This window comes from Silurus aristotelis (assembly GCF_946808225.1).
Source record: "Silurus aristotelis genome assembly, chromosome: 23".
In the NCBI taxonomy this organism is placed as follows: Eukaryota; Metazoa; Chordata; class Actinopteri; order Siluriformes; family Siluridae; genus Silurus; species Silurus aristotelis.
Genome location: NC_139596.1, coordinates 13,421,766 through 13,447,475, shown reverse-complemented (window position 1 = coordinate 13,447,475; position 25,710 = coordinate 13,421,766). Strand labels below are relative to the sequence as shown.

Genomic DNA, 25,710 nt, shown 5'->3' with positions numbered 1-25,710 from the left:
AGTGAGATAAAAAGTCTATATCAACTTGAAAAAAGAAAACTCCTCCCTCCATCTACAGATATACTGTACATGAAAACTGTACATGGCCACCACATCAACTTCATGATTTAAAAGACTTAGGGACAATCTTATGCCTTTCATGCACAGACTGTTCATGTGTGCAGAAAAAAAAGGTCATATCATCCGGGTTGGCTTTTAAATCAGGCCAAACGTACTTCACTTCAATTTATTTTTCTGTCTGGCATTAACCTCCTCCTCCACACACACACACTCTATAATGCATACACACACATGCAGAGGAGTAATAATAATTTGACTTTTTCAAGTCGGGGCCAGAGTACAGATTTAATTCATTATAAACTCCAGCTGCTTTGACTCAATATTATTGTCCAAAACCTCTCTGATAGAGGATGAGAAAATGAGGAAGAGGGTGCGGTAAAGGGAAATTCGCTCTCCACATAACTTAAGCGCACAATTGCCTTTCAGATTGCATGTTATTTACGATTATCATGGTGAAAGAAAAAAAAAAACATTAGATAGGCAGGTGCATTTGCACACCAGAGGAATTTATTATCAATCTATAGACCATTGAGGAGACGAGAAACTCTTATAGGAGGACACAGGATCGGTCCGATTACTGAGGGGGTCGGTATGTGGACATGGCAGGAAGTGGGACATACTCAAACACACACACACATTTACACACCGAGAACTGTTTTGGGATGTGTGGACCAAAAGCTGGGGGGAGGGGAAAGCGGCGGGGCTGTGGCTTGACTGACAGCTTGTCACTGTGACGTCTTATTCCATCTCTGTTGTGGAGAAAATGAATGTCACCGTGCCGAGCCTTATGACTTGCTGTCATCTCGCAGCCGCTCACCTTTTATCAATGCTCTAAATAACATTTCAAGCCCACCGTCTCCTGCCGGACAATCCGGTCAGGGGACATTAAATCGGATGACTGTGAAATGTCATAATAAAAATGGAATGCTAACAGCTTCCCCCCTCCACCCCTCCTTTACCTCACTCCTACTTTCCCTTCTTTGCTCTTTCCTTCTACTTCCTCTCTCACTCTCTCTCTCACTATCTCTTGCCTACACACAAATACACACCCACACTCCAGTGCATTTGTCCGCTCTCTGATTTTAAAGCGAGAGACAGGATGAGTGTGGAATTGGGTGCCACCACTTGAGCAGAGGTCACCCTGGCCCTGACGCCCATTAACGTCCATTAAACGCGAGTCCCCCCAATCCCCCCCCCTTTCGCCTTCCCTTATTAAAATGCATAATTCCTGTCTGCTTACAACAACAGCCATGAAGCAAAGCAGCACCTTTTCTTATCAGCGGAAACACATATCAGGAAATACGCCGTATTTTCAATACGGGATCTTCTTATGGGATCAACTTGCTGACTGCGCTCTATATTGAGCATTTTTTTTCAGGGCTTGTTCTTAAAGAAGACTGTTTTTTATCAGTGGAGGGATGAGGAATACAGCAAAAATAGTACGATACGTACGATACACCGTACAACACGATACACGGAACATATAATAAGGTTAATGTTTGCAGTACATTCAAACAACACCAAAGGCAACCATTGTCTTTGTATATAAAGGTAATTATGGACACTATGACTCTGTATAATTAAAAATATTATATTATTATATTGAAAATATATCTGAATTTCAGACACAAACAATTTTCACCCTAAAGAATTAGACATCTAAATGAAATATATATTCGTCATATATTTGGAATATATAAGGGCTAGATTTTCATCTTGTCAACATTATTATTGAAAATCAGTCTTAAATGTTTTAAAAAAAAAAAAAAAATATATATATATATATATATATATATATATATATATATATATATATATATATATATATATATATATATATATACTGCGCTTATTTAATTAATGCTTTTAAAGCTGAAAAAAAAATATTTTTTTGAGTTTTTTTAAGTGTATTCATTATTATGGAAATCATAATTGCAGGCCTTTATATGATTTTTCCATATGTGTTGGCCTTAAAATTCCCCAAAAGATCTAAACAAAAAAAAAAATAAAAAAAAAATAAAAACAAATCCAACAATAAAGAGGCTCCAAACTCTGGGCGAATCCTCAGGTGTGCTGTGTTTTTTCCACACTGAACCCTAAATAAAAGCGTCTGAGGTGTGACGTGACTGCAGGATGACAGGTGGAAAGCCTTTTAGCAGGAGACATCTTTATCCTGCTTCTAGGCCATTAATACGCGGTGATGAGGCACTCAGCCGCCCAGCCCCACTCATCCCATATGCAAACAGCTGAAAGTCATCTGATATGCCTTTGCCACTTTAATGATGTACGTGAAGCCACGGCGTAGCTGCATTAAGAGATTTAATTGTGTTTCTTGCTAGCTACGGCCGAACCCCAACCCCCCCTTCACATTTGTAGATGGCTACAGTTTCTACGGAGAGCATCTGTGGCTTCAAAGCATCCCCATCTACGTCAGCCTCTCCATCAAACCCCCCTCTGTCCCTCAACTGTAACTGCTTTCTTTGCATGGGAGACATCAGCAATGGGTCCATGCTCAACTACATTAAGGCACTTTAATTCATGTGGCCATCTGATTTTATGGTGATAGAAAGGTGGAAAACGTTTGACGCCTACCTTTTCCCGTACCTTCGTTTTTTTTTCTCTCTGCAACCACAGAGATCTCTTTAAGCAGCATTGTGCTGCTTGAACACCAGCACTTCGTGTTATCTGCCCAACTAGATAAGGTACATCTTTATTAAATTCCTTACTCGGAAAGAGTGACAAGCAGAAAAAAGGGAATATGGTAATAGTGGGGACAAATTAAAGTCCCTATTTTAAATCCACTGTCCTCCCTCCCATCACTAGACCGGCATATCTCCCCATCAGACTGCAGGCTAGGGTGCTAATGAATGCGTAGATGCAGAGAGAGAGAGGGTGGGAGGACAAGAAAGGGGGAGAAAACTGAGCGCAAAAATGGGAATGAGGGAGTAAAAACGTCTATCCTTTACCGGGGTGGGAGTGGGTGGGGGTAACGAAAAGGTGAAATAGCTTTTCTTTTCATTTTGCACACCTACCCCTCCCCGACTCCTCACCCATGGCCTGCCTCTTATTCTTGAAAAGATCAGGATTATTCTGCCATTATCGGTCTTAGAGCTCCCCCTGTGGGCACGCAAGGACACTGCGGTGGTGTTTAGCGCACAACTGCTAGCCTTTTATTCTTAGAAAGTAATGTGGGTCAAACCACCTGCCGTTTGGCCTGTAAAACATTTCTATTTCTACAGACGATCAAACACGACATATAAAACAACTCAGAGTTAAAGTAGAATTACGAGTAGAAAACCCTTCCCATGCTCTCCATCTGACGGTAGCTAGGACACCTAGCTAGAGGATTATGTTGGCCTTTTGAAAGCGACTGTGAGACAGAGCCTTTAAGCTAAAAAAAAAAAAAAAAAAAAAAAATTCAAGAGCTTCATGTGTGCCATTATACCCAAGAGCAGATGCATCAGAGGCGGTTAGCAGCGTGATGTGCCCCTTTTTATATAAACCCTGTCCCCTGCTTTTGGCATGTAAAGAGGTGGCAGAGAGCCGCAAATGGCAGCGAGCGAAGGGTTAACAGGCCAAAGACAAAGCAACAGGCTGAGACTATTGTACAGGCTGGAGGGCTGCAGGGCCCTGGGGCCACAGAGGGCCAAAGGCCCTCACACAGGACAGTAGGCCCTTTCAGTCTAGGCCTTTCAACAGCAAGCCCAGCCTCAAAAGAGCCTGTCACAGCACTGTTTCTCCCCCTCTCCTCCAGCACTCTCTACCCCAATCAGCTCCTCTCCTTCTCCCTCTCTCGCACTCCTCTACTCTCCTCTCCTCATCCCTCTCTTCAGAGAGCAAAGAGGCCCAAGGCTCTCCAGGCCTGAACCAATCTGCGGCCCCCAGAGGTTGAGCGCCTTTGAAAAAGAGGTCACATCATTGAGGTGCTGCCAGGTCTGAGAACTCGGCGCCAACAGGGACACAGTTCAACCCGCAAGCAGAATATGTAGAACAATATATCTAAACAGAGAGGATGAGTCGGTGCATTCATTGTGGCTTTATGGTGTTCATTTACATTTACATTTTGTATATTTCTTGAATTCCCAATTGGGTTGGTTCATTTTCTATTACCGCATCTGAAAGAAAATGCAAGACTAGTTGCGAGGCTGAACACACGTATTCAAGTGTTTTTTACTAATAAGTAGAATTTATTTTGCTAGATTTGAACATTACTGGAAGGAGTCCCCAATGTCAATGTATTGCAACAAATACTCTTTAAAGTGTTAAATCTGTGTCTGGTGAGGAAACAAGGTTGGTTATGCAGATATTCCATATTAACAATAAATAGATAAAAAGTACATTATTCATTGGAAACTATAAATAGATGGTAGTCTAAGTAGAATATAACACTTTGCTGTTAAAGGAAAACACACACCACTACAGAGTGTTAGCAGTACATCTGGTTCATGTTGGGCCACATAGAACCACCTGATGTAATTTTTCCATAACAGCACATACATTTTATTCCTCGTGTCTATATTTATTCCATTTATCACACTTGCATCTTATTAAAGAAACAAATAAGCACTCGCACCATCCATACACAATACAGTCCAATCCAGACTGACACAGACACACCTCCTGTATCTCCTAGCAATGAAACTTCGCTTGATCCAAACTCTACAAACATTACAAATGATTATAAAAGGTATTTCCTACAGTTGCATCTTCATGCCCCTGTGATTTAAATAATACTAACCTGCTTTAGGCCCAAATCCCACACTTCTGTGCAATTATTTACCAATACACTGATCTGCATTCTTAGTCGAGCTTGTTCACACTTACATATCTGTGCAGAATATCTCTCCTCTCATGCGGGTCGTCGAGCATGTTGACAGAAAGGTCTGAGATGGAGACGGCGGCTGAAGCGGTGAGGGTGACCAGTAGCACCAGCATGCCCTCGCCCTCCTCCAATTGCAGGTCCAGCTTGTGTGTGCACTCCTTAGATAGGAGAGAGAGGTCCACTTGACACCTGGTATGCACACACAAATACACACACAGGTATTAATGTCATTATTATCTTCAGCATCAATTATACTTAGAGACGGCCTGTGTCACATTACACTAACACAACATTATGAGTGGTAACATGAAAAGCTGCACTAGTTGCAACCAAGTGCAGGTAGTCCCTGACTTACAATGGAGATGTGTTCAGATGACCCCATCATAACTAAAGTCGAGACATGGCCTAGCCTACACAGGAGTCTTAAATAATAGTGATCAGTATGGGGTAGTATACATTAATTGGTAATAATTTAACAGAGCTATTTAAACTACCGTAATGTATAAACTTTACAGTATTTATGTATGTGGCAGTGAGTGTGCAGAGCGCGCCAGTTCGTGAGTGTCTGGCAGCGCCGATAAAAGAGAAAATTGGGCTTTGAAACACCGAAAAATACAGAAAAATTATATGCTTTAACACCGAGACAACTGAGCTCGGTTGACCGCTGGTGAGAGTAATCACAGGGCGGGAGATGCGTACATTCTGACAGCATCCCAATCATCGTACCGAAATAAAAATGGCGAGCAAAAAATGTTAATACAATTTCTAATAAAAAAATAATACAATTCCGTATCACAATCGTCATAGTAAAATCGAAAAACTGTAAGTCAAAACATCGTAACTGTGGAACTACCTCTATATTAAAAACAATGTAAAAGGCGCACTCTAGACAATGTGTTACAGAACAGTAGGTTTCAAATCCTACTGGTTACAGTTTTGTTCATTTAAACACGGGTGAATCAAAAGTTTGAATTTAGGGAACCAGGAGAACGTCGGACACTCCGCGGCACATGTTTGGACTAAGGAATGTATTCGAGAATTAAATCCAATTTGTAGACAACTCAGAGATAAATGTAATCTCAGTCAAATCCAGAACTCCAGGAAACGCTGATGAAAAAGAAAGAGAAAACCACATTACACTTTCGCTCTCCATTTCCTGCAGTGAAGTGCCAAGCTTATAGTCCTGCATAAGCACCTGACCTGGCAGGCCACCGTGTCTGTAGTGTGTGTAATGGAAAGCTGCATCTAGCTCTGTGAGAACCTAATGTGAACATTAGTAACAGACCAGACAGTCCAGCGAGAGGACCGGAGAAGATGAGTATTTAAGGAAGGAGGGAACAGCCAATTACAAGAGTGACAAGCGAACCCATTTAGACACGTCATGTCTGTGAATGGAAATGTGCACAAGAGAAAAAGTAGAGAAAAGACAAGCTCCACAGTAAATTCTGCTCCCTCATTCCCCACTTCCCTTAGCCATTAGCTCTCATGTCTCTCACACTTATTGCTAGATCGTCAGGGTTAGAAGCACGGTAGGTGTAGAATCGTATTATTGTGTCTTTAAACAGTCTTAAAAGCGTCAAAATTACAATCAATCACTACAATCAATCGTTTTACAGCTTATTGAATTATCTCTTAGCATTCCATGCACAATCAATCTGTATCAGTCTGTAATTAAAAGGAACTCCTTGTACACGGTTAATGAAAATAGCATTCATAATTCTGTATTTTATTGTTTCCAGAAATGTCGGTAGGTATCGTACACTTACTAATCCCTCCCCAACCCCCATCTTCCCCGGAGCACATTTTACAGCTGCTCTGACAGTTTTATCGGCAAGAAAATGCGTCTCCCAATGGATGCGCCTATAAAATCTATAAATTTTGATGCTTTCTCTGGAGTCAGACCAGTAAAATCTCTAAAGCATCACATTTTGGCATGACTATACACAATTTAGGGCTTTGTTTTTAAGTAGCCATAAAGAGTGTGGACACCAGAAAACTTTTAATATTTCGTGATAACCATAACCTTCGGCTAATCAATCATGAATGCGAAAAAAATAATTTCAGTCAAATCTGGATAGAAAGTACAGGACTAAATAAAACTGTTTAAATGCTAATTAAACAAAGAGAAAAAAGAACGCACCATCTGCTTGTGTTTTAATAGTCCCAATGTGATTTCACTAGTTTCTGATATGAAAGTGACTGCAGTACTTGGTGTTTATGTACAGCATAGTCTTTAGATGAATACAATTTGAATTGTATGAATACAACCTGTATATGCTATTGGGTAAATAATAATGTGCCAATTGTATATCAGACAAACACATAACCCACCTGCCCATAAAGTCATCTCTCTTGCCGGCGTCTCTGTCCCACACAGTGACATCTATAACGCCACCTCCTTCATCGTACAAATGAAAATCAAACTGTTCTCTCCACTGAGGGTTCAACGATTTGTGTATTATCTATAGAAAGCACATGGGAGATTGTGTGTGAGGTGAACATAATAAGGAAAACGGTCTACATGAACTCACACAACAGCAACGTAAAATAGTAATTATGCCCTTATTATATGAAACAGACTGAGCGGCTTTATAATTAATCTCATTTTAATTGTAAACAATTAATTCAACTTAACCAAGTGCAAGTGTAGCTAAAACACTGTTAACATTGTTTTTAAGTCCTTACAGTCTAGAGCTTGTTATATTGTTATTCCTTCCATAAATATATTTATTAAGAATAAGTAATCTAATTTAAAATCTACACTGCCAGTTAGAAATGTTTCACACTTGGATTTGTTTTATTACATTACATTACATTTCAGTTATAATACACATAGTAAGTGTAATATCAAAGGCCTATTAATCAAATCTTAAATCTGTTTGAACAAGGACATATTCAGTAATTAATCTAAATTCTCAATCCTTATTAAGAATTTTACATGGTTCTTACTCTAGTCTTAGCTACTCTGTATTTGCCTCAAAGTTAATATCAGACATTGTGATTGATGGTATCAAATGTGAGACATATTTACGATATGGACAAAATTTTGTGGACACCTGAGCTTAAAATTTACCTGCGCAATTTTAAAAAGCCCATTCGACATATGCTGTTTTGATAACCCCCACTCTTGTTCTAATGTTCCACTAGATTTTTGAGTCTGTTTGAGGAGATTTGTGATCATTCAGCCACAAGAGCATTAGTAAAGTCAGGTACTGAGTAAACGAGGAGCCCTGGGCTGCAGTCAATGTTCCAAATCATCCCAAAAGTGTTTATTAGGGTTGAGTCAGAGCTCTATAGAAGGCTACTCAAGATCTTCGACTCTGAACCCATGTTAACCATATCTTCATAGAGATGTCCTTGTGTATATATACACTGTACATATACAGTATATATACAGTATATATCACAACATGGGGTAGACAGTTAATCATGGCATTCATTCATCCAAAAAGTACATTCTTAATCCACAGAGAAATTACAGAAAGGCTCATAAAATTGAAAAGGGAAAAAAAAAAACTTTAGATATATAAAGTGTATATATTTCAGTGAAAATATATATCAGGTCAATAATACCTTGCTTTTGTACTTCTGGTGTCCCATTCTGAATTTGACATACGGGTCACTCAAGCCGTTAGTGTCCATTGGCTGGAGGTTACGACCCTCGATTAAACTAATGCTGACAATTCCTCTCCACAGCTGGGCTTTCCTGTGGACATCTGATAACCTTAGACTCTGGTACTGCCAATTCAAAAACACACACACATACACACAGATATATGATTACTTTTTCAAATCCGACATGCACATAGCCAGGAACATGAACCCATGCTTTTATTGACTACAACAAATGGAGGGGCTGCAAAAAAACTCACATAAGCACAGGCATGTGTGTAAGGCAACTAACTTTTACAACTAACCATTACTATTGAAGACATCATGCTTTTCTGTCCAAAGTAATACAGAAAAGACAGGCAGTGTGTGTCCGAACTGAGCTGTATTTCTGAATGCTTTACCAGGAAAGTATAAAATTAACCAGTATTAATCACACACAAATATAGCCAACAACTATGTCTCAGTTTCTGTACCTAATTTGGAAGCCTCATTAGCATAGCATTTGTTTGAAGTGCATTTCATTAAACTGTACAAACAATTCAATGGGGGAAAAAAAAACACTGCATAGATATTGGGAGCAAGCAGCTAATGCCTTTCTCTCCAGATATTAGCGTTTAACATGCTGACTCTTGCAGAGCCATTGTAAAGTCCCAATCACTATTAGTTTCACTCCAGTAGCCAGAAAGCCAAGAGAGCATCCAAAAGCCAATTGCAAACTTCAGAATGCAGCATAGGATATTCTGCTATACTAATTGCACGTAAAAAAAAAAAAAACAGCTGAAGGTTGCAATTACAAGTATTTGTGCTGAAATCATTGTCATTCAAAGTGAGGCAGACACTCATAAGCAAGCAAGCAAAAAAAATAAGCCAGCAAAACAGTTTAAATGTAAAACACTGAATGTAAATTACAATCAGATGAGCTGGCTGTGCTAGCATTAGTGTTACTTTAGAGAATCTCACAGCCTGCACGTTCGTACGCGTCGATATTAAGGTTGGAGTGAAAACCTTAATTTCAGAAGCTGCATCATAATTACATATCTTGCTTGGTTTGCATTTGCTGAGTGCAACGTTTACAGTGCTTGCACTTTATGAAAGAGAGATGGGGTGTATAAATAGATACAGGCACCCAGGAGTGAAGGGAGAGGTCTGAATGTAGTTAGTACTAGCAATGTTCCAGCATTCCCGAGACCCACCCAACGTGGCCCAGTTTGGAGCTTCAAAGACGGCTTTCAGCGGGGTGTCCTTTCTCATATGGTGAAGACAAACTTTTTGTAATTCCGTGCCAAAATTCGGGTTAAACTTTAACAGGGAATTAAATAGCTTGCACACAGCTGACCAAATTAAAATACACATTAACGTCCAAAGGTACATTTCAATGTCAGGATACTAAACATATACAGAGAGACACATTTTCTTTTCAACAAACAAGACATTGATTTGTACCACAATTTTTTACCACAGATACATGCAGTTACACTGAGACGAGCCCCAGAAAAGCGCATGCCTGTCCATTTACAACACATCTGTGACGGACCGTCAGCTCATAAGACGTAACGTAAAGCCATAGAAGATGGAAAGAAATGAAAACACACAATATAGCATAAATGTGTAAATGAATAAAAAACAAGAAGCAGCTCAGATCTGCATGCTACTGTAGTAAATAGCTAAAAAAAAAAAAAGATTTAGCTTTGCTTTCCTCGCTGAAACATAGTGTGTAACGTGTAATCACATCCTAAATTCACAACCTAAAAATAATTGTAATATTTCACTTATTACAGACTGTTCAAATATTTCTTTGAGGCCCTGAAGCAAAAAGACTGAAAATCTACTAAAATAACAGCTCAATATTTCAGCCTGCCACAGTAGTAATCACAGTAACTCCATGCACTCTGGTAAGAGTAAAAAATTCAATCTTTATAAAGATGGGAAAACTTTGTGAAGGGATAAAATGCATTGTAATCACCAGGCTCATGCTGTCGGTCAATACAAATACTACTGTTGTAAGTGATTTCATAGTTTATAAGTGTAGTAAACATTTAGTTTCAGAGAACATCTGGTGTAAGGTGTTGTGTGAGGCAAAATATATTGGAGATTATGATGTGTCACATTTACAGCATCTTTTCTGGTGGAGAAAATGCTAAATTCATAAACTCTGGAGTTTTATTGAAAATGTGTGATATCTGTATGAGAATAAAGAAGGAGCTTTCCTTTTCCAAATGTCATTATAAGAATAGCAAATAACTGAGCAGTGGATTGAATCACTTATATCTCTTTAATTTAAATTAATTTGAATTTTATAAACTACTGATCTCTATAAAGCTGGAACTATACAGGACTGACTTATGGCCACCGATCAGACATAACATTATGACCGTCTGCCTAATATTGTGTTAGTCACCCTTTTGCTGCCAAAACAGTTTTGACCCATCGAGCATTAACACCATTAACTTTTTCAGCAGTTTGAGCTACAGGAGCTCGTCTGTTGGATCAGACCACATGGTTCTCCCATGCCATTAGGCTACTCAATTCACTCTGACAAATACAGAAATCCCACTGGCCTGTCCTGAATATGACGGCTGAACTGCACCCTTTTTTTTTTTAGTATTCTCTTGTGCAATAAACAGACTAATCATGTGCTATTTATTCACTCTCATCACATATTTATCACAGATAGTCCTTTTACATTCCAAACAATGTGAACATTTTATCATGTAATAAGCCTTTTGTACCTGTAAACTAACATGCAATATTTCTTATATTTAATATTTGTGTGTCTATTGTGCTATGTGTATTATTTTTGGTATTGTCTAGTTTACTGTTAATTGTGCTTTCTATTGGTCTATTTGCTACCTGTCCTAGCTGTTGATTGTTATATGCTGTAACTGCACAATGGAGCTTTTGGAGAAGCGCAATTTTGTTCTGCATTGCAACCTGTTGCTTGTCTGAATGGCAGTTAAACTTTGACTTTGACTTTGAAACATCACACAGTCCAAAAGTAAACCATAACAGCAAAATGTTTCATAGAAAAGCATTAGGCTAATCCCAAATACTTAATATTTATTAAACACTACATTGATGACATGGTCACTGCACAAGTGATAAAGTATTTTTCTACACACCGCATCATGTTCAAGAATGAAGCAGCTTAGCTTTGCAGCCAAAATGAAAACAAATGGTCTGAAAATGAAAAACTGAATGCAAAATGAACAGCTTTATTTTCTTAGTTGCTGCAATACACAGTGTAAAAATAGTCATTTCTTTCCCTTAAAGTGCTCTTTATATTTTACTTATGATCTATTAAAACACACATCCTTGGAGATGTGTGTTTTTTCTTCTTAGATAACAATTCAGTTTAACTAAAGGATTTAATTGTGATGCTCTGGTCAATAATGGACATGGATGCTAAGCAAAGCGTGGCTGCAGCCACCAGATGGCGTTAGTAATTCAGCTGTATATTGCAAGTCGTAGAAAATAAAGATCGCACATGAAAATTAAAGTGACTAGAATTAACCGGCTAAGAAGAGTAAGGCACAGACGCCCTGTTTGGTCTGAGGCAGAACACTGCAGAGCTTAGGGAGTGAAGGACCTAATTACCTTACTGGATCTTTTCCAGCTCCTTCTCAAAAGCATGGTCTGTAAATGAGACAAAGCCGTTACATCGCCACTATCACCATCCCCAGTGCGATGAGCTCGTTAGAGATAAGAGTGTGAGATTAGTTAAGCTTTTAGGGAGTACACTGAAATGAGTAATCTGTGTATTAAAAGCATTATGACATCTTGTAATAGATGTACTGTTAAACGCTTCCAGTTTATTAGGTGTTAGGGTTGTCAAATTCTTCGAAAACATCCACTAGATGTATAATGTAAATGCAATTTTAAATATATATATATATATATATATATATATATATATATATATATATATATATATATATATATATATATATATATATATATATATATATATATCAAGGTTTGCTGTGATGTGATACTGGCATGCTTTTGTGCACACCATGGCTGTATGGATATTTTATATTACACCTGCCTTGCTGTCAAATCAAACCAGTCTGGTCATTAACCTCTCTTATCAACAAAGCATTTTCACCCACAGAACTAACGTGTGTGAAGGTCCCTGGGGTGCAGCAAAAATGTGTTTTGTTGATGCTCAATGTGAGCATTAACTGATGCTTTTGTACTGTATTTCTGCATGGTTTTATGTATTGTTTGTGTTTGGCAAACTGCATGAAAATACAGTCGCTCATGTGCTCCTATTAAAGTGGCTAGTAAGTGTGTAATCTATTGAAATGTACTGAATTTTTGCAGTACCTAATAAACTGGCAAATCTGATCTGTTAATTAATTAATGAAGGGTATCACAGAGATGTCATAAACTTTTTTTGCAAAGACCTGGATTAAAGCTGCTGAATGATAAACTGGTAATTGATGATTAGAGCAGGAGCAGCCAGGGGAAGCTGAGGACAGCAGCCTCTGCACAACCTACCGTAAACAAATCAACAAGAGAAGGACTGACCGTTCCCAGCTCAATTCATACACACGTCCTAAAACTCCATCTCTAATTCAGCCTATTGGTGGCTTACGAATCCCAGTGCAATCAGTCATAGTCATTTACAGCATTATAAAAACAATTAGACAAAGCAGCATATATTTCTCCTGTGAGCTTGCTCCAGCTCTATTACACATGTAGGGGTGGAAGAATTAGCTATACCAAATCAGGTAGAAATCTCTACACAAAACTCTAGGCAAGTCCAAAGATGCAATTAGGACGGACCAGCCAGCGCTGAACACATTTCTCTTCTCGAGAGAGGAATTCTAGCGCTTTTATTATGAGTGCCTTTTCTTCCTGAGCAATATATTTCTTGGCTTGAGATGAAATATGGATTATTTTACTTCAGCTAGCCCACTAAGCCTATTTGTCATGTCCTTCAAATTGAATGACTTATCATGCGCTAAGGAGAGCAGGTAAACTGCGAGAAATAAAATAAGTTCAGCTACGATAACTCCGGCTTAGTTTTTATCTGCATTTCACTGGATGCCATGATGAAAATCAATCCATTTTAATGCAAAAGTAACAAAAGACTCAATTCTAAAGTACATCAAGCTTAGGATACTGACACATATCAAATAAGATGCGTGACCTCTTAAAAACCTTCCAAAAGATTAGCCGAATCAAAACATTCTTCATCTATTTACACAAATATGCAGAAATCTCAAAATGAACGGCTACAAAGGAAACCACAAGTTCAGAATCTCACACATCATAGATGGAAATAAAAGAGGAATAAACCAGAGTAGGAAGATATAAGAGAACACTTACAGCTTCCCGAAAGTCTCCTTCCTTAGGAGTAAGAGTGACCACCAATTCCAGAGAGCCCAGGTCATGGTCAGGATAGTGAGGGTCCTTCAGCTCAAGGGTTACCTCCAGGGATCTGAAGGAAGCCCAATAAAGTAACAGTCAGACATGACTAAAAAGCATGTAGATAAACTTGCCTTTAATCAGTAAATCTGTGTAGTTATAGCACAAATGTAAGTACACTGAATGACAGAAACATATCTGGGTCTAATGGGGTCTGGAACATATCGGGGCCTGAATCACTGATATGAGCACAAATGCTAGATCAGCTTTAATTGTGTGGAAAATACTACCTGCCTGCAAGTACCTTATTTATGTGTTATACATCACATATACATTTGAATTACATAAAATATGAAACTGCACGTATTCAGTATGTGCCTGTGGGGGTTTCTCCTGGTCCTCTGGCTTTTGAAATCGTCCCTATATCTAATTATGTGTGCACATTCTGCTCTGTAAAAGACAACAATCCCATCCATGGTTTATTCCCACTCTTTAGAGGAAAGTAAGAGCTCAGTCGTCAAGACGTTGGACTTCTGATTTAAAGGTCATGAATTTAAAAGCATCTGAATCTTAAAAGCTAGATAAAAGCATCTGCCAAATGCCCTACATGTAAATGCAAAACATGATATTTTACACCCAGTATTCCTGGAGTACATCCAAATCCACCATAATCCTGTCCTAAAGAAAGCCTGTACTCAGGATATACAGTATAAATGAATGAATAAACAAGTTTGGAAAAATATGGTCTATCAAGGGATTTTTTTTTTGCACAATATCTTACTGAGGGGGATATCCATGCATTATAATTATTCTGAAATTCTGTTCTTTATGAATTAACTGTTTTTTATTTTATTTCCATATCTATAAAGAAGAATAGTTTCCGTCCAGTTCCTTTTTCACTTGTACATCACTGTATCAACTTGCTAATAAAGATCTATGTCTATTATTCACATCTATAAAGTACCAATTAAAACCCATCACCTTTTTCTTAATTGGTTTCTACATGCATTTTTTTATTGCTCTACTTACTATGTGTAATTCTGATGTGACCAGATGTGATTTTGATTAAACAGACATAATAAAAACAATAAATAACCAAAGAAAACTTTCCATAAAGTAAAACTGCTCAAAAAATCTGAATTCTTCTGTCAGTTGTACTACCACAAAGAAACACTAGAGGTCGGTCTCGATCTTTTCCAACCAAGCATGTTAACATGCAACATTTGCATTTTAAATATTTATGCCATTTAGCAGACACCCTCATCCAGAGTGGCTTAGAATTGAGGGTTATGGGCTCAGCAGTGTAATCTTGGTGATGCTGGGATTTGAACTTGTTAACTTCTGATCCAGAGTCCAAAGCCTTAACCCCTGAGCTACCAAATTTTAACTTGAAAGCAACAGTATGTAGAAAAGTGATAATTATGGACTGTCATAAAGTTGGTGAAGGACCTATGTTGTTCCAGGGACTCCAGATGAAGATATGCAGAGCCCATGAAATCATCCTGCAGGCCAAAATCGTAGTCAAAGACCTGAAGTAAAGAGTCAGAGAGTAAGTGTAAGACAGATACTTAAAAACAGATTATATGAATTTATTACTGAGAACGAATACAAGAATATAGATCAGGTGATGAACACAAAATCCTAATGCAATTGTAGTGTAAATGCAATTCAAACTGAAAATTTCAGCACATTGTCCTGCACTTGGGAAATAACTGACAACTGTACAGAGAATAGCAGTGGATGAATGTTTATTTCAAGCATATTTTTTGGAGCACGCTTTCACTCTTCAGTCAAATGCATATCTACATGAAATCGGTGTAAATGACTACTTTCGAGAGAAGTGGTTTGTCACTAAGCTGTAGTTATGTAAATCAGACAGCTTTTGCAGTAGATTCTGGTACATTTGGTACATGAACATGACCTACTATCCTTACTCACCATCAAGTTAGACTTTTTTTAATCTACTGACTACATTTTTGCTTTAAAAAAGTCAATTTTTTTGCTTCGAAATGTTCAAAATTATATATTTCTGTCAAACACCCATGTATGGACTTTTGCACGTAAAGAAAAGCATTAAACCCATTACACTTCCACATTCAACATCCTGAAATCCTGAAAAAGATATCAGACACTCTGTGACCATGGGCGTAAATTTCATTTAACAGTAGGGGGGACAATAAATATAAAATGTTCCATTTTTTCTTTTCTTCGTCATTTTATCTAGTCTATAATACTGCAAGGCAAGTGTATTTATACTGTAGCACATTTCATACACAATGGTAATTCAAAGTGCTTTACATAAAGAAAGTAAAACTATCATAAAAAAATATTCACAACAATAAAAACAAGGAATTCAAAAACGTTTAAAATTGTATTTAAAATTAAATAAGACACTTAAGAACAGAATAGAAATTGATTATACAAAAAGTTACAGTGGGGTCAGTTGGGATGTAGCACAGTGCTCATTTAGTAAATGCACAGATAAACAATAATTGTGTGTTAATGTTAAATGAACATTATACCAAATCGCCCCAAATAAAACACTGCATGGGAAACAGGTTTGGCGTGTTAGTGTCAGTGCACTATGCTACAAGCTATTGTAAACAAGCTAACGTTTACTAGATAAGTCATATTTTAATCGCTTATATAACAGATTCATGGAAAATCACATCGCTAATCAGCATCTTTGCCGCAACTAATTTATGAATGAATCTGCATCAACTACATTAAAGAGAATCGCTTTATTTAAAGTGAATAAAATCCCCTAGTTAATTGAGTTGAACATTAATTGAGCAGCAGTCATACACCTGACTCGTGTGTGTAGAGTAGGTGAGATGAACCGCACACCTGACTCGTGTGTGTAAAGAAGGTGAGATGAACTGCACACCTGACTCGTGTGTGTAGAGAAGGTGAGATGAACCGCACACCTGACTCGTGTGTAGAGAAGGTGAGATGAACCGCACACCTGACTCGTGTGTGTAGAGTAGGTGGGATGAACCGCACACCTGACTCGTGTGTGTAGAGTAGGTGAGATGAACCGCACACCTGACTTGTGTGTGTAGAGAAGGTTAGATGAACCACACACCTGACTCGTGTGTGTAGAGAAGGTGAGATGAACCGCACACCTGACTCGTGTGTGTAGAGCAGGTGAGATGAACCGCACACCTGACTCGTGTGTGTAGAGAAGGTGAGATGAACCGCACACCTGACTTGTGTGTGTAGAGAAGGTGAGATGAACCGCACACCTGACTCGTGTGTGTAGAGAAGGTGAGAGAACTCAATTGTTTCTAAATGCATTTTTTGCGTTTTTTTTCTACTTACACATTTATTTAGGTATACATACATTTATTTAGCACAATAGAGCGTGCGATATTTAAAAAATATCCCCCATGATGTATGCCCATGTCTGTGACTAATAAGTATAAATCTGATAAAATTTTGTCTCATGTCTGTTTTATAATAAAATATTAACCGTAGACTTCCAAAAACCTTAGTTTCAAGTCAAAGATTTAAGTTTTTTTGCTATTTAGTCAGTGTAGGAACACGGACATTCTGCAAAGAAGCCACAGATTGGATTTGTACAGAATAGGGGTGTAACGGTACACCTATTTGTACCAAAACTTTTTTTGTTGAAATATAGTTAAAATCCGAGCTCACACATGGACGTATTAAGTGGCGGACAACAAATTTGATTAGTCCCTGCCTCGGAATTGAGCGAAGTTTAAAAATTTTAAAAATATTATTTTTATATATTATTATTTAACCAAGCAAACATTTGATTCCAAATTGTTTTGAAATTTTTTACTTTTGCTTACAAATGTTCAAAATTTTTAATCATAATAAACTGCGTTAATAAAAAAGAACAAGGAATTGTATGTTATGCATTTCTTCGTCCAACTGTACTGAAATTGAACCAAACTGTGACTTAAAAAACCGAGGTAAGTACCGAACCGTGAATTTAGTGTACCGTTATCCTCCTAGTACAGATTTAACTTATAAATGCTACAATATTCATACAGCAAAATACCAGTGAAACATTTAACATCTAAAGACTCTGGTCTCTATTATTCTGACCAGAGAAATTGCATAAAGTAAAACATTTGAGGTCTGTGAATCATCAAACAGTGAAAAAAAAGACCAAAGCATTACAAGAGTCACTGCATTTATATCAAGCAACAGCTTTTCTGAGTTTATGTGAAAGATCACAGTACCACAGAATCATCCAAGTGTCATATTGCAAACAGACGAAACCTTGGAAAAACTGTAAAGACTTACTTCCTCCACCATCCATCATATCAACGACTTGGTTCAGCTCAGAGAGAGTCCCCCTGGCTCATATCTTACCTTAACATATAGGGGTTCTTTTAAATTATCCACCAGCAGGGTCACTTTCTCATCCCATATCGGGTTCAGGTTCTTATGAATGGTCTTACTGCGGAAAACCTCCTTCCCTGTGATCTTGAACTTCACATAAGGGTCGCTGGTGCCTAAAAAAAAGTGACATATCAGAACAGTTATGGTTTCATCGGCCCAGAGACCACAGTACTGTGTGTGGCAACATGAGTCATTGTGGCCTGTCTACAGTCTGCGTTCTCAAGGACCCAAGACAGAAAATCAATAAAATCTGTTCTTGTGAGAAAAACACCATGTGCAATGGCTTCTCTTAATGAACTTAAATAAATTAATGCAAATTTCTGAATATAACAGTCAGAATAATTAAGAATTATTCTTTTTCTTATTCTTATTCTTTCAACTTTTCAAGCATCTTAATCCATTTAGGAAAAAATGTGCAAACCAGATGGTATTTCACTTCAAGATGATTGTTAAGTGTGGCCTCTATTTGCCCGAAAAGTCACCAAGAGTGTCACCAACAAGGACCACACATTCAGGGTCTGTCCATTCAACCTCTCTACATCTAATTTCATAATTGGAGTCATCAGAACAAAAGACGGTTTACCACTGATCTAATGCACATTCCTTGTGGTTCTTGGCTCATGCAAATCTCTTCTTCTTTTGTTCTTCTAAAATAATGGTTTTTCACCATTGTCTGCCACATATACAACATTTATGTGGATTCTAATTTGTGGTGCCGTAATTCGGTAGTGTCTAGAGGCCGGGAATACTAATAAACGTATCCTTTGCAGCAGAGGTAGCTCTTGGTCTTCCTTTCCTAAGATAAGTCCTTATAAGAGCCAGTTTCAGCATAGCATTCGATCATTTTGGAGACTGCACTTGGGGATACATTAAAAATTTTCAGATTATCTGACATTCATGTCTTAAATGATGGACTATCAGTGGTGGGCGGTCAGGGCCAGCAAAACCTTCTCTGCTGGCCTAAACACTATCAGAAGCACTGAACCTCCATTTACAACCTAAATTCTAATATTTGAACCGTGAAATTGTATTAATTCAATCCCAACAGTTTATTCTCTTCATTACGTAGCGTTTCTCTTGTCTGCACTTTTTCCAATACATGTATGTGGATGTTAGATTTTTTGTCCAATCAGATTTCAGCCTATATGTGCTGCCATGTCAATCTAATCTGCAAAGTATGGCTCTTTGGCCATAGAGAATATTACCAACGGGGCTGTTTGTTTAACCAATCAGATTTCAAATTTGCATCACAGAGCAGCTAGCTGGCCCAGAATATTGTCAGCATTTTTCCATTCTCTGATTGGTTGGTCAGAGGGAAAATGTTACAGCCAAGTTCAACTGGCAAAACACGTGTGTAGCTCTGCTCATATTAATACACCAGAGTTAGACTTTTTTATGCCTACGGAGGAAGAGAAATTGATTTGGTCTCGGAAATACTTAAAAATATTTCTTGCTTTAGTAAAATGGTATTCATCCTCCATATGTGAAATGTCTCTCTCTCTCTGTAATGCCACGCGTTGTTATATTGCGTTTTTTTTTATAGTATCGATGGTTTCTATAATTGTGACATGATAGTGGTGGTATTAAGAGGTGGATTAAGTTAACATGTGACTCGGTGCAGGCAGTCAGTGAGTACTAGGTTCAATTGATGTGCAGTGGCTGATGGGTATTGTAGTTTCTGTCCAGAATTCTGACAGTAATATATAGTACAATTACATAGTAGTTAGTAAAGTTACAACTAGATTGCTCTTCTTAAATTCTCTCCTGTCCACTAAGCTTCATCATATCTAACAAGGCATAACAGACTAAATAGATCCTGAGACACATCTCAATGTAAAACATTTCAGGCTCCTGTATATAGGAACATTTCTTTCCCTACCACCAGAGGGCAGCACTTGCCATGGTCTCCTTGGCTGCTTTAATTTTGCTTACCGGTTTTGTTTTTATGCATAAGACACACAACGTAGGTTCCAGTGGTGGAAGACGAACACAAACTATGTAGTTGAGTTAAAGTAGAGATGCAATAGATAAAATATGACTCCAGTAAAAGTTTAACTTTCACTTAAATAAAAGTATAAAAGTATTTGCCTTAAAATGTACTTAAGTATCCAAAGTACTATAATTTATTATTGGTATAATGTTCAGATTATAATTTTTGTCCTTCTTTAATCATCTCAGTTTATGTGAAAAATGTTTACCTTCAGCACACTGATTTATTAATAGAATGATATTAATAAATTAAACACTGATTGATATCTATTAAAATTATCATGAGCACAAAACCTTCTTTTCAACTAATTAAAAAAATAAGTCCACGGGTGATGTGGCAAGTTTGAGTCAGGAGTTTGTTCTATCAAATATTGCTCTCAAAATGATCTGCTTGCTGTTTAACTGATGCTGAACTGTATGTCAGTGTAAGTAGATACACTAAGTGCGAATCAGAACAAGTTTAAAAAAAGAGCATGCGCTTGACCCTGATTGGTGGATCGCTGCATGTTTGACTAGTTATATAAATAATAAATAAAAAGGAACGACTGATTTCACTAAAAGAGAGTCGAGTAAAACGTAAGATATTTGACTTTGAAATGTAGTGAATTTAAAGTCTCCCCAAATGGAAATACTTCAGTAAAGTACAGACACATGAAAAAGCTACTTGAGCACAGTAACAAATTACATTTACTTTGTTACTGTCCACCACTGGTAGGTTCTGCATTTTCAGGTCTTCTTTGTGTAAGTTTATTAAGTAACATGCTTTAATAAATCCCCTGCTTTATTGTTCCATATTCAAGTTTCCTATTTTAGCCCTTTTTTTTTCGTTTTTGGCTTTTTGCTGCTATTGTGTTTTCCATGAATGTTTTACATTTACGACATTTTTGAAAAAGCCTAAGACCTCCTATGGAAAAAAATATATAACCTCCTGGCATTTTTTTCTTAGAAGCTAGTTTATCTTAGTATATGAAATGAAATGAAAAAATGTATAGCAGAAATCTTAATGCAGTGATGCAATAGTTTTATTGATGCTTGGTAAAAATTCAGTCTACATTTTTTGTGCTGATCTCAGAAAAGTATTTGGTTTGAGAAGATTTCCTTTGAATTCTTTAGTATTAGTTCTTTAAAAATCCTTTTTATTTATTTATTTTTGTTTGTTTCACAGGAAAGTGGTAGCTCACTGCTTAAAGTTCTGGGTTACTGCTCGGAAGATCGGGGGTTCAGAAACCATTATTGGCAAGCTGTCACTTTTAGCCCTTGAGCAAGACCCTTAACCCTCTGGTTTGCTTTTGAAGGCTTAACCCCAGCTTCTTAACATGTGAATAAAAAGTTTCACTGTGCTGTAATGTACATGTGACAAGTAACAAGCCCCTTTACCCTTTTCAGGTATACCTCTCCCATTAACAAAACCAACAGCAATGTTGTAAATTGTCCACTAGATGGCACTTCTGTACCATAGCAGTCTAGTAGTAAAGTCACATCAGTTATCTTGTCAGCGTCTGCAGCTTCCCCTTTGTCCTTATCAGCCCACTTAATCCATGCAAAGCCATTTGGCCTTCCATAGATTTATTAGATTCATCAAGGTTTTATCGTGAGCCTAGAAAATATGCTGCCATATTCAGATGACAGCAGATCATAAGAAAGAAACTGTGATAAAAAAAAAAGTCAAAAAAAGTATATCGAGGTCAGCAAACAAACAAATACAATCCCTTTATTCCTTATTAAATACCTAATTTAAACAGAAGATTCTTTTGTGGAGAGATAAAGTACCGTTAGTTCAGACTGCTCCAGATTTTCAACTAAAGCCATCCACGGTACAGCCTGTATATAACGAGCAGCAATGTCCTATCATTTAGGATAATGTTCAGGTCAATAATAAAGATGCCAGAAGGTTCCACATGGACACATTTTTGATACTGGCAAGGTCAGTGCACTGGTCTGGAAATTAGGTGATTAGCTCCTACTGGACCCATATTAGACAGATGTTCAGATAGATGTAGAGGCCAAGACAGGGGTTTGCGTGTGTGTGTGTGTGTGTGTGTGTGTGTGTGTGTGTGTGTGTGTGTGTGTGTGTGTGTGTGTGTGTGCTTGTAATGCCACTCAGCATGGGCAGGGAGTTCAAGTTTAACTTCACATCACGCTCCCCCTGGTTCTTATCATAACTCAGTGTGCTGAAGCCTTTCTTCACACCCACTGGCTGCTCTATGACATCAGTACAATAATGCACTGCTATAATCATTAACACTCATCTCAGATTTTAGGAGGCAGAAATCTGATTTGCAGATTTCAGGATATGCACAAGTGTGCAGTTTTTTACAGCAAAGGTGATCCTTTTCTGATTTTCTTCAAAACAGATATGCACACAATTTACAATACCCTTGAATTATACTGAAATGTCCTCCCTTTATTCAAAACTAACTGTAACAGAAATGCACTGAGATAAACTGAATGGCTACAGCTTCACTGACATCACCTATTACTTGAGGTCGACCGATTCATCGATTTTGCCGATTAATAGACACCGATAGTTGGAAAAAATAAATACATACCGATAGTTTTTCAGGGTTGCGTTATACAGTACAAGAGCGGCCTCTAGAGTCGAATCTGGTTTTTTTGAGTGTTTTTTTTTTTTTTATTAGTTTTTGATGTTACTGTTTTTATTCATTTGGAGATTTACTTTTTGTTTCAGTTTGAATGCGTCTTATTTTTCTCAATAGTTTTAGTAATATTGATATTCTCAATAGTTTTTTTATATTAATAGTATGCATATAATTTATATATTCCTTTTTATTTCAATAAGCACATTTTTATACTATTTTACATTGAGTGTTATGTTTGTTTTTTATCCTGTATCCAAACTATAATTAGAGACAAGGGTTTGATATATTTCAGTTCAGGAAACGTCTGAGGTTTTTTTCTCAGACCATAATACTTTTCTCAACTCGTGAATCACCTAAACTTTTAGTAGCTAATGGATTTGTCAGAGCACTGCTCTGTGTTTGTGTCCTTGAAATCAAGTCCTTCAACCTACCATTCCTATAAGTTCTAATATAACCCAACCCTCAGTTGTGCCATTTCCTAGTGACTGCCTGACCACAGTTTGCACTCTCATCTATCAGCTGTGGTCTTACAGTTCATTTGCTTTCTCTACACATCATCTTGTGACACTGCCTCACCATGGGCTTTTCCCACTGATAGATGTCAAGTATACTAAGAAATTATATTAATCATGTCCCTATGCCTGTAGCAGGGCCACTGGTCTGCATTATTGATGTTATGTTTGTGCTTCCTCTCTCTGGGTTCACCTGTAGCCGAACATAACGGTAGAAAGCGAATGCAATCTGTTGTATTTACATGAATTAAGCCATATTTTTTAATATACTGTATATGAGTCATTGGTGTGATAAAAGAGCAGCTGTATGCTTCCACTGTAAGAGATCTAATTTAAGAAATTCAAGAGAATAAAGACAAGCGATTTTCAATATGAGCTGCTCGGTGCGCATAATAATTAGAATACATCTGTCTACAAAAGATCCTATTGTGATTAGAACTTGCCAGAGAACAACATCTTTATTTCTCTCGTTTTAGACCGAATCAGTTTATCATAGAACAAATGTAAATGTGGGATGCTCCTAGCCATTCAGAGCTCAGAGTAGTAAGCCTAACAGCAGGATTTGCATAATGATGTCAACTTCATAAAACAACTACCAGTTGTCTCAGCAAGACCCAGCACTTTATCTGTTCCACACAGCTTTGTCCACACATCCTCTCAGCTGCCTAGCAGTACATCTAACTATACACCTAGACTGCTGAGCACTTACTGACTCCCATTTCAGCTTTACATGCAACAAACAACAGTAGTGGTTATCACAGGAGGATCTGTGTTTTTAAGAAAAAATGGATACAAAATGTACAAACGGGAGAATTAAAATGTATTCAGCAATACAATTTTCTCCAAAGCAATTAAAACTAAGTAGAGTCAGTGATGCTTAAAAAGACCCCCCATAACTGGGTAGAGTATATAACCTATGTGAAATGTGAAGATTGGACAAAATAACACCTAGAACTGCTCAAACTTTATAAAATCTTTGATTGTGCATTACCTTAATATTTTAACGGTTTACTAATGTTTAAATATGTAATACTTAATAATCTATTTATTTCTATTTTAATGCACCATAAGGATTGAAACCCTGTGCAATGAAATTAAAGAAGCTAGCTAGCTAGCTAGCTAGCTATCATGAGTTTGTTATGGGAATTAGATGCAGTTAAAAAGGCTGTTCATTTTTTTTTAGCTTTTGACCCTTTTTGTGTTTTGTGGACTTTACTATCAAAAATAGATTTTCCACAGATTCTGAGTTTATCTCTGTATTTGAGCTTTCATCCCTCATGGTGGCAGACAGCTAGAGCTCTTGCCTTGTATTTGAGTAACTTGGGTTTGAGACCTGACAACAGGATGATATATACACTATCACATTGCGAAAAAGAGCATTGCTCAGCAGTCCCTGACCCATAATCGTTTTAGATAATGCAATTACAACAATTTTGGCTTTATGTAGAATTAGTATTAGTTATGCCAAACAAGCCCTATAAAATAACTATTTAAGTTAGGTATTCTGAATATTAATATTATTATCTAATCACCAAGTCCATACTATACACTATTTAAATATCATTTTATTTGGAGCAACACATTATTTGCAGACAGAAATGCCTTTCTGGTTTCCTCCCACCTCTCGCAAAATGGATTGGTGAATCCAAATTGCTGCAGGGTATGAATATGTATCAATCCCTTAATCACACTGTAGGGAGCAATGTTACCAAAGTATGTGCCTATACAAAGTCCCATGGTGCCATTTAACACATAGTTTTACCCAATATAAGATAACGTGTATGCGGAATGGTTTTAAACAATAGCTTTTACACAACATGTTGTTAGTAAAAGCATATTTCTGTGCCCTTTTCCATTGTCTAATTTAATGATTTACACTTTTATACATAGTGATGGAAATTCACACTTCATCTTTATCATAAAAGTATTATATATTGAGGTTTTTAAAGTTATTCACCAATTTCCTTTTATTGAAATAGGTTTTACTTTACTGGGTATAGCTTAAAATTTAAATAGGCTTTTAAATTCCTAACCATTTCTATTAGGTGAAACATTTTAATATGCGATCTAAAATCTTAATTGTTCATAAAGTAAATGTGGGCTTATGGAGTTCTTGGATTTTTTTTTAAAGGTCACCTAGCTTTAAATGTTTGATCTAATTGTATCACTGTGTGGAGCCACCAAGTCATTAAATTTATTATTCAATATAATAAAAATGGTTTTCAACTACTGGGAGAAATTTGGAAGGTCTGTTTAGGAATTCTTAAAAAGAAGTCCTAGTATTTAGACTTAATCTCTAGTTTTAGTTCAGAACATAAGCACAAAGTATCACTTTGGCCCAGAGAGAAGGCCAAATATACCTGATTGC

The 25,710-nt window shown here is 37.3% G+C and overlaps 1 protein-coding gene across 5 annotated transcripts in view; it reads right to left on the bottom strand.

Annotated features, from left to right (window-relative positions):
• mctp1a (multiple C2 domains, transmembrane 1a) overlaps window positions 1–25,710 on the bottom strand; it is a 151,574-nt gene that overhangs the window by 56,943 nt on the left and 68,921 nt on the right. For 3 of the 5 annotated variants that reach the window (XM_083527616.1, XM_083527618.1, XM_083527620.1), the window contains exons 3-9: window positions 18,212–18,354; window positions 15,317–15,396; window positions 13,829–13,940; window positions 12,089–12,127; window positions 8,456–8,620; window positions 7,214–7,344; window positions 4,885–5,071 (exon numbers count right to left, since the gene is read on the bottom strand). In XM_083527616.1, coding sequence (XP_083383742.1) covers window positions 4,885–5,071; window positions 7,214–7,344; window positions 8,456–8,620; window positions 12,089–12,127; window positions 13,829–13,940; window positions 15,317–15,396; window positions 18,212–18,354 — 857 coding nt within the window. The remainder of the gene's footprint in view (window positions 1–4,884; window positions 5,072–7,213; window positions 7,345–8,455; window positions 8,621–12,088; window positions 12,128–13,828; window positions 13,941–15,316; window positions 15,397–18,211; window positions 18,355–25,710) is intronic. The other 2 variants (XM_083527617.1, XM_083527619.1) reach the window with 1 other exon arrangement.